The sequence below is a fragment of the Amborella trichopoda genome, chromosome 1, assembly GCF_054954075.1.
Source record: "Amborella trichopoda isolate Santa Cruz 75 chromosome 1, AtrichopodaSantaCruz75HAP2 v2.0, whole genome shotgun sequence".
Classification (NCBI taxonomy): domain Eukaryota; kingdom Viridiplantae; phylum Streptophyta; class Magnoliopsida; order Amborellales; family Amborellaceae; genus Amborella; species Amborella trichopoda.
The window spans coordinates 53,634,389-53,644,226 of record NC_142336.1 but is presented as its reverse complement, the minus strand read 5'-3'; the positions used below and the strand labels follow the sequence as shown (position 1 = coordinate 53,644,226).

Here is a 9,838-nt window from a genome sequence, read left to right as displayed (position 1 = left end):
AATCGATCTAGATTGATTCGCTGGAAAAACAAATTCCAAATTTTAAAGGAAAAGAGTTTATATAGGGTTGCAACTTTATAATATTGAAGTAATGCGTCCTTAAAATAAACCTATAAAAAAACCTATGGAAGAGAGTGTTCTAGTATTAAAAAACCCGCAAATTCATCAGCATCTTGATCTTGTGATCTAAGAAGGGAAAAAAGAATTCGAAGTCATAAAAAATGTAATCTTGTAATAAGTTATTTGAATTGTTTATTTTCAATTTGTATTGTTTCTTGATATGATTTGTACTATTTTTAAATTTTAAATATCAAAGCTAGGGATACATTTTTTTTAAGCCATTAAAAAATTCGGATACCAAAACAAATAACTCTAAGCAAATAGACACGGACCTTACTTCCACAATACAAGGAGGCAACCTTGTACAAACCTCACCAAATGCTTGGTGATTAATGCAATGACGGACGGATTTAAGGAAAAAATGGGAAATTTTATAAATTTTTCCTTGGCAAATGGGCTCCAAAAAAAGGCGCCGGGCATTTGATTAATTCTAAAATAGGAAAAAAAAAAACAAATTGGTTTCCCGCCCGAAAAATCGAACGAAAAACACGCGATCCCCAACAGCATCTCTAACAAAATATTGACCGCCCGATTCCGCGACGCCCACAGGATCTCCACCGTCCATTGATCCCCGTCATGGATCCGTGCCATCTCCAACACATTCCTTCTCCTGTATAAAAGCTTCGCAAGCTCGAACAGCATCCTTACAGAGCGTTTTACCGCCAAGGGTTCAAGGCACAAAACATTTTTCGCTCGGTTTCTAGAGAGAACTTTCGATTCAGAAGAGAGAGAGCGATAGAGAAATGGCTTCAACTGGTGGTTCCACTGGGAGGGGAAAAGCTCGCGCTAAGGGGGTTTCAAAGTCGATGAAGGCAGGCCTTCAGTTTCCCGTGAGCAGGGTGGCTCGTAATCTGAGGCGAGGGCGTTATTCTCAGAGGATCGGTGGTGGTGCCCCTGTTTTCCTCGCTGCTGTTATTGAGTATCTTGCTGCTGAGGTGTTGCCCATTTTACCATTCTCTCTCTCTTCATTTGTCATTTGTCATTTGTTTTCTTCATTTTATCTCTTTGCTGCTTCATTCTTTCTCTCTCATCTCTCCTCCCACATTTCTCTGCATCTTTCTCATTTGTTTTGTGTAAACTTTGCTGAATTCTCCATTGGCAAATTGATGATGGTAAAGGTGTTGGAATTAGCGGGAAATGCGGCACGTGACAACAAGAGGAGCAGGATCATACCACGGCACGTGCAACTGGCCGTGAGGAACGACGAGGAATTGGGGAAATTGTTGGGTCGCGTCACCATCGCTGGCGGTGGCGTTTTGCCCAACATCAATCAAATCCTTCTCCCTAAGAAGAACGCTAAAACCAAGGCCGAGGCCGGCACTCAGTCTCAGGAGTTTTAATTGATTCAGCTCTGCCTCCCCTATGTACATATTCTACTGATCTTCAGAGAGAGAGAAAGAGAGAGATGATTTTGGTGAATTAATGGGGGAAAGTTTGGGATGAAAGTGTGTCTTGTTTTTGGTTTTGGGTGTAATGGAAAGGAATAGTTTTGATGTACAATTATTCTGTTTCATTCTTGCGTTTGCTTTTGATGGGAGTGTAGTGTTTTACGGCCTACTTTTTCCTATTTTGTTACCCATATGTAACTTGTGGGGTATCTTGATATTTAGTATTTCTGCGAATATTGCGAACCAGTCTCGTGGAAAGATCTATTTATGAAGGTCGGCGATCTTGTCCTCTTTAGTGACCAGGGGGGGTGTTTCTGCGCGTGATCTGCAGCAGTTTTCTTGATTATATCTTTATGTCGGTTAAATGTGGAATTTAGCAATTAAATTGAAATAAACGTTTCAATTACCTAAGAATAACTCTAAAAGGCAAAATAGAGCAGAAGGGGGACTCTCTGCAATTAGTCGTCATAGTCACGTGGTTCGATCATTAGTTATGGAAATTTAAGTTCTGTTGCATTTGGCTTCATTTTCAACTGTCCTTAACAAACTTTTAATATATTTGTACCGGGTAAGCTGCATAATATATGATTTTAAATTGTCGTTTTGATTCAATAATTTTTGTTGATATTAAGTAATTAATCTGTTTTTTTATCTCTTGGCTCTATTTTTGATGCAAACTTTTTAGGATGGTGTGATAATGTTTTTTATTTTTAATTGTAAAATTTTATATTCCAAAATAGTTGAATTTTAGTTATATATTCAATTTAATAGTCTTAAAAATTCATAAGTTAAAAGAAGATGTGGCAATTACCCCATAAAATCAATTGGACTTGTCCACCAATTGTAATTGCCACTGGAATTAATTTGGTTATTGTTGAGCTTGTTTATGCCTTGGAGCGCATCTTTCGGAACTAATGTTGCAGTATGTTTTAGTACGGAGGTAATTTAGATTTATGCTCTAATTTGAATTTATTACTTCTACTTGTTTCCTGACAAATGTCTCATATATCATCCTAATTAACAGTATATTATATATAAAAATGGGAAATGTGTGTCTAAGGGTGGAGCGTTTGATTATATTATAAAAACGTAGCCACTGGTCATATCGAATTGGTGACGTTTGGACGGGTAAAAAGAATGGGGGAATTTGTTATCGAAAAAAATTGTGTATCATGTAGCAAGTTATGTGGACTTTCAGTTTTCAAAATTTGAAAATATCTAGACTTTTTTTATATGTATTTTTTTTAAATTTTAAATTTCATAATTTGGGATGAAGAGAAATTTTTGAGCTGTCTTAAAGTTTCCTACACTAAGGTTATGTCTCCAATCAAAATTTGAAAGTGTTCCTTACGTTTACAGTATAGGGGAGCACCTTTTACAAGACACCTTTTATACCTTTTGGTAAAAGTTATTGTAAGTGATACTCGCGTTGTGTAGTTAAGATGAATCGCTATTATCTTTCAAAATATGATGCTTTTGGTAAAACATTTAATTGATCATTTCATTGTCCAGATGTATATTTGAAGTTCAAAATTTCTTAGTTAAAGAGAAATATTGATTATTACACCATCTTAAGAATTTTTAACTTCAAAATTATTTCTCATGACAACCTTTAAACTTGGATATTACTTTGATTGTTTTTTATTACAATCTTATGCAATCTGGTCGAATAGGGAAAGGTTGCTATACTTCCCATTTATGCTTCCCCAACCATCCAGCTCTCAAGAGAGCTGGAAGCATAGAAAGCTTGGCCCATTATTTTTATGACTATAACTTTTTCTTTTTGTGTTTTATTAATTCAAAATAATGCTTGGGTTGTCAATTAATTGGCTTGGTACTTGAAATTTAACACAACTTATTTAGAAATTTTGGAAAAATTCAAGTTTAGAACCAGCCCGCTTGTTTGTTTTTCAGAATGAAATACTGGTTCGGTACTTGTTTTCCACCTACTCACATAAGACGACAATTATGCTTCTCCATAGACAATTATGCTTCTGCATAGCCTGGCTGATTTGTTTGGTCTTTTAGTTTGAAACCTTGTTCAGAATTTGGAAGTTTTGAACTAGTTGGTTAGCGAAAGATTGGTTAGAGACCTAACCTTTCAAACCAATCTCTCGTTCAAAAGAAAAAAAGTACCCCGATTGAGATCCTAGAATTCCAAACATGAGGTGTCTTTGATTAATGAAAAAAAAAACGCATGAATTTAAAAAAGGGTGAAGTTTGTATAAAGTGTCAACCTTATACCATTGAAGTAAGGTGCAAGTCAAAACTATATTGAAAATGCAATTTTGGTGCTGCAAAGCTTTGTGATGATATGAAAATCTATTCTTGTCCCCAATTATTAAATTTAAGGCCAAAAAAATGGTGATAATCAAGAAAACATATAAATATTCAAAAATCTTGAAAATGGACAAATCGAGATAATGTGGTAGAAGATAAACTATTTTAGGATTAGAAATCCCTTTTTGATGTATATGAATATCAGTTGATTGATTTGAGGGTTTTTCAATATAAAAATAATCTAGTGGTTTTTTTAGGTGTATGTTACTTTTACATCACCTTATATAAACTTTTTCTTTTTAAAAAATGATGCAATATAAGCCCATTTTTATATTAAGTAAGGAAAATTGATTGATAGGGTTGCAGCCAGATACCAAAATAAGTAAATCTTTGCCTCACAGTTAATCTAAAATTGCAATTCAAGTATTAGAAAACTTTTACATCCATCATCTTGGCTTGAACATTATTGTTGTGAAAAAAAAAAGGATTTCAATCTCTAAACAATGTATATTATAACAAATTATTTGGACAGTTCATTTTGCACAAAAAGTAAGTGTCCATCGACTTTGCAATTTGTACTATTTTTTGAGTTTTAAATTTCATTGTCGATGTTGGAAATTGATTTTTAAAATCATCATAGATATTTCCATTGCCTAAAGTACTTTCCGAATGAAGATTTAAAATGAGGCTTTATTTTGTTTCATAAAGATTAGGCCTTGTAGAAACCTCATCGTAATTATAAGAAATTACATAAAAAATTAGCAACAATATATTTTCTTTTACAAATACTAGTTTTGTTGGAATTTGGTTGAATTTGAGCTCGAGCCCCATAATTTTTATTTATTTTTGGGTGAGTCAAGGGGAAGAGGCCCCTACCTTAATTTTGTTTTTTTGGGTGAATCAGTGGGAAAAAAAGCCCTTGCCACCACCTTACATTTTAAAAATAACTAATTACATTTTTAAGGTAATTTTGTTTTTTGGGTGAGTCAATGGGGAAAAAGGTCCTTTCCCCTACCTTAAATTTAAAAAATAAAAAAGAGAGACCCTACCTTTGGTAGGAATTGAGGCTAGGAAGTAGCGTTGAAATCGTAAAGCGCCAAGCATTAAGCCGAGAGATGCTCTCACCATCTTCATATTCGTAGTTCAAAGTTTCAAACAACCGGTCACTCTCTCCCTCTAGAAAAGAGTTGAAAGCAGACGAAAGAAGGAGAGGTTTTGGTCATTTTAAATCAATTGTGTTTCTCCTCCTTCCAAGTGTACCATACAGTTCAAAGTCCTCATTTTCTTTCTCCTTCCTCGTTCAAATTTCGGCACTCTTTCGGCCGACACGCCGCACAATTTCTTTCAAATTGCGCACACACCCTCTCTCTACCTACCTGCTCCCCCGGGCCGACCTCCCAAAGCCATTCAAATTTTTTCTAAATTTGCTTGCTTCTCTCTTCCCAACACACTGTACTATCTCTCTACAAATACATATCAAGCACATTCTCTCTCTAACTTTTAGAAAAAAAAACAAAAAAAAAACCCCAAAACTATCATTTTTATACAACTTACCTTTAACTTAATTTTTTCTCTCATTTTTTTTTCCAAAACATACTGCAAAACCCTTAATAAAAAAAATAAAAAAATACCTAAATTACCTTTCTACTTTTATCTTATTTGCTCTCTTTCCTCTATCCTATCAAAATAGGGGCTCTAGCAGCGTGTAAATACGTTATGTCAATAACGTTTCGACATTGTGTAAAATGCGGTTCGGCAGTAGGACTCCAACACTGTGTAGAATGCAGTGGGACAGTAGGGCTCCGGCACTGTGTAAATTGCAATCCGGCAGTGGGAGTCAGACATTGTAAAATGACGTCTGCCATTTACATTTACAATATGCGGTTAGACGGTTGCCCAAGATGATGCGGTAGTTGCAAAGGGCAGTCCATCACTTGTGCACTTTGACAATATGAAGGTGCGTTCAGGCAATGTGCTACTGGGTCCAACTGTCAATATATCGAAAATGATTTTTGTGCGCTCAAACAGTGTGCTACTGGGTCCAAAAGTCAATATATCGAAAATGATTTTTGTGTACAAAACATATATTTCCATATAAAAAAATGAACTTTTTTTCTTTGAGGGGTATTTGTATATAAAACTTGTTTTGGAGAATGAAGTGAGAGAAAAAATTAAGTTAAAGTTAAGTTGCATGAAGACTATGGTCTTTGATTTTTTTTTTATTTTTTTATTTTCACAAAAAAGAATAAGCAGATCCCACAGCAAGCAAAAAATTCTCGTTTCTTTTGTTTCTGTCCCGTACGCTTCCTCTTGTGGTCCTGTCATCCTCCTTTTCACGCAACCATTCCCACATGGAAAATTCACGAATAGTAAAGGGTAGTTTTGTCTTTTCCACCTAACCCATTCCCTTCAAAACGCAGTCAAACAAGAACTCCCTCTCTCTCTATTTTTCAGTCAAGAAGTAGACGCCCATTCCCCTTATTCAAACATATCACAGTAAAGTACCAAACAACCCCATATCCTCTGTCCTCCTATCCATCCCTCTCTATCTCTTCCCCGCCTCCCTGAATTTCAATGGAGAAGAGAAGGGAATTGATGGAGAAAACAAAGGTAGAGAGAGGAGAGAGAGAGAAAGAGAGAGGAGTGAGAGAGAGAGAGAAAGAGAACTCTGGTCAAGCTCTGGTGTGCGTACGCAGAGCACCTAGTGTTGAAGTTATGAACTTGGCAGCCATCGCCATTGATCTCGGCGTGAGGGTTCGAGCCGCTAATATGCCTGCACCTTTGCAAGAGAGAGCCTTTCGCCAAGCTTCTCTAATTCTCTCCGAGACGAAAACAAAGAGACCCAATTGCAAGCTTGTGGCTCTAAGCATCAAAAAGGTATTGGGGGCTCATAGACTGAATGATTCTGAGAGTTTTTCCTGCAGTTTTAATTTAAATTCTTATTCTTCTTCTTGTATTCGTATTCTTAATGATTCTGAGTGACTTTTTGTATGGTTGTGATTGAAACTTGTGTTTTTCTTTGGTGGGTTTTCAGTTTCTCGGTGATTTTGAGTTATTTTTGTGTAATTTGGATTGAAACTTTGTTGATTTTTGTTGGGATGATTTGTTGGGGTTTTTGCAGGAGTTTGATGGGTGTTATGGGCCGGCTTGGCATTGCATAGTTGGGACGAGTTTTGGGTCTTTTGTTACGCACTCACCAGGGGGTTTTGTGTACTTCTCCATTGACAAGATCTCCATTTTGCTTTTCAAAACTAAGGTGGACCTTGTCCCAACTCCATCTTCCTATGATCCTAGACATCACAGGATGTCTCTATGATGCATCTCATCTCTCTCTTCTTCAACTGATGTAATCAGGGTTCTGATGGATGAGTAGTTTCAAGTGACACTCTCTCTCACTTCTCTGTAAATTGAAGTTATTGATCCTAATACACTCCTTTGTTTCCAACAAAGTCTCTCTCTCTCTTTCTCACATTTATTTAGCTGGTGTATTTATGGGTTTGGAATTTGGTGTTATAAAGAGGTTTATTGCCCAGAGGGAGATTAGTAGTCTCTGTGTTTTGTAAGATTAAGAGTTTATTCAGTGAAGATTAAGGGCTTTTGCTTTGTGTTGGGGCGTCTGTACTAATCAGTAATTACTAAATTTGGATTTCCATCTCACTCTAATTTTTAATTGTACTTAGACTTGGTAATGGGTGATCAGATGTCTAAAAGCAGGAAATAAGGTCATATAATACTGAAAAGGGTCATCGGGTAAACAACCTGTTGCTAATATCACAAAAGAAGCCAAGTAAAAGGAGAAAACTTTATTCTTTTGAGAGAAAGAGGGAGAGATTTGCTTTTTCTTTCCTCTTTTTTCTCTTTGTTGCATTGGGTAAGACAAAGAGGGTACAGATTGATTTTATTCAGGAAGATGAGAAATTGATTCATGGGAAATGAGGACCGCATTCCGATGTTCTCCTCAATAATTAGCGGAAAGAGTTCACCTTCATTTCCTCCACACATAAGCCCCCCTCATTTGACATTAGAGCTAGGGAGAGAGAGAGAGCCGAGAAGACATGACTCAAATAAGGACACATGATTTTGAAACAAAGAGGTTACAATCATCATTTAATGTTGAATTTGAAATAGGCAGGTGAAGATGTGTTATTATTGGCACAAAATCCAAAATAGAAATTTTCTAATATAAAATTTTTCAAGATGCGACACACTTTTGTATATTGGATTGGTGTTGTCAAATTCACTTCCATTATGTGAACGAAATCTTTGGATTTTAGGCTTAAATAGCAACGAAGCAAAGCAAGTGCTATCACTTTGGATAGATTAGGGCTGCTTCAGTTAGATTTGGGTTTGTTTCGAGCATACTTAGCCTCTTCGGCCCAAATAAAGAAATAACTATATAAAAATATTTTTTAATTTATTTATTTTTTAATTTTATTTTTTTCATTAATTTTATATATTGATGCTGCCGCCTCGCTCAAATTCGGGTTCGCTTCAAGCAGATACGACCGAAGCTTCAACCTCTTCAGCCCAAGCAAAGAAATATCTATATAAAAGTATTTTTATTTTTTTTCGAAATTTTTATTTTTAATTTTTAATTTAGAGCTTGATGTTGAGATGAAGTATATCTATATAAAAGATGGGTATATTTTTATAAAAGACAATGTTGAGCTTGATGTTGAGATGAAGTATACAACTATCACAACCACGGTAGTAGTTGTAGACTTCATCCCAACATTGAGACCTGCAACATTTTTCTAGACCATGATTTCAAGTTCAACCCTCAGATAATGAGATACATTGCTCTTGAAGAATCTTAGAATAACCGAGGTTTGAAATTTTCAATATTCCGACTCCGTAAACATCATTTCTTGCCAATTCAAAATTTAAGTGGCTTTCATTTCTCGTTTAAATTCTGGCATGATTTCGTATTCAAATTCTAGCACATGTTGATTCACTGTGAATCAGTTACTAGGAATTTCCCTGATCTTCTTCTTTCTTATCTCAGTTTGCTGGTTGGCCTTGCTTGATGGCCCTTGTTGGGTTTCAAAGTAATTCTCCTTATTATTGTTTTATTTGTTTACTAGAAAATGGTCAACCATACTACACATTGCTTACTTTTCCTGTTGCACCTGAGTTTGAAAGGGCATAGAGAGAGTGTTTTATCGGTATATTACGCCTCAGAAATAAGTCATTGTTTCCTAGACGATTTATAAAATGAGGATTAACATAGAAATTGTTTGGATGTATTCATTTCACTGATAATTTACTAATTGAATAAAACTAATTCTGATAATGAATCATCGAGTGTTTGGCAGTATGCCTTATAAAATTAAGATAAATTTATAGGCAGTCTTACATGTAAGTTTAAGTTTTTATAAATAAAAATAGGTGAAAATCAGACAAAAAGTTCGGTAAGATTATACAAAGCATATTAATTTCAAATAAGATAGGCTATACTTAATGGGTGCCGTTTGTATAGCGCCGGGCTCTAAATAGTCAAATTAGAACCCACTTTCAAAATAGTGTTGATAAATATGGTTTCAATATTGGAAATCTTTGTGATAGCCTTAAAATATATTTTCATCTTTAATTATAAAATTTAAGGCTTAAAAAATAGTGTAAATCGAGCAGATTTATGAAAACTTAAAAATCTTGAAAATTGACGGTCCAAAAATATATTATAAGATGCACTATTTTCAAAACTCGAAATCTATTTCTTTCTCATATCTATGCATCTTGATGTTGAGATGATCAATTTAAGGATATTTAAGCATCAAAACAACCTCTTTTAGTGAAATTTTTGAGGAGGGTTCTAATTTGATGGTTTAGAGCCTCGGCTCTATATAAACTTTTTCCATACTTAATTTAAGAATTATGTTTACTAAATTATGCAAATGACAATTTTCAATGCAAAATTGATAATGTTTTCAGATCTATTTTTAGGATAATGTGGAATCTAACTTTTGAATGGGGATAGCTTGGGATTCAAATGTTTCTTACATGCCCCTTTAAGATCCCTCATTGTGATATACTATATGGATATGGATGTC

The 9,838-nt window shown here is 35.0% G+C and overlaps 2 protein-coding genes across 2 annotated transcripts; both read left to right on the top strand.

Annotated features, from left to right (window-relative positions):
• The first annotated feature begins 771 nt into the window (after window positions 1–771).
• LOC18434808 (histone H2AX) lies at window positions 772–1,620 on the top strand. The gene is made up of 2 exons (XM_006844871.4): window positions 772–1,055; window positions 1,239–1,620. Exons 1-2 carry the CDS (start codon window positions 864–866, stop codon window positions 1,458–1,460), a joined length of 414 nt encoding a protein of 137 aa, XP_006844934.1. The 5' UTR covers window positions 772–863; the 3' UTR covers window positions 1,461–1,620.
• A 4,883-nt stretch (window positions 1,621–6,503) lies between these two features.
• Window positions 6,504–7,104, top strand: LOC18434809 (uncharacterized). The gene is made up of 2 exons (XM_006844872.4): window positions 6,504–6,665; window positions 6,910–7,104. The coding sequence occupies exons 1-2, from the start codon at window positions 6,504–6,506 to the stop codon at window positions 7,102–7,104; spliced, it is 357 nt and encodes a 118-aa protein (XP_006844935.3).
• Window positions 7,105–9,838: the final 2,734 nt, after the last annotated feature.

Coding starts and splice junctions, on each gene's coding strand:
- LOC18434808 (XM_006844871.4), top strand. CDS start 864: ATGGCTTCAACTGGTGGTTCCACTGGGAGGGGAAAAGCTCGCGCTAAG. Junction 1,056..1,238: donor TTGAGTATCTTGCTGCTGAG/GTGTTGCCCATT, acceptor ATGATGGTAAAG/GTGTTGGAATTAGCGGGAAA.
- LOC18434809 (XM_006844872.4), top strand. CDS start 6,504: ATGAACTTGGCAGCCATCGCCATTGATCTCGGCGTGAGGGTTCGAGCC. Junction 6,666..6,909: donor TGGCTCTAAGCATCAAAAAG/GTATTGGGGGCT, acceptor GGGTTTTTGCAG/GAGTTTGATGGGTGTTATGG.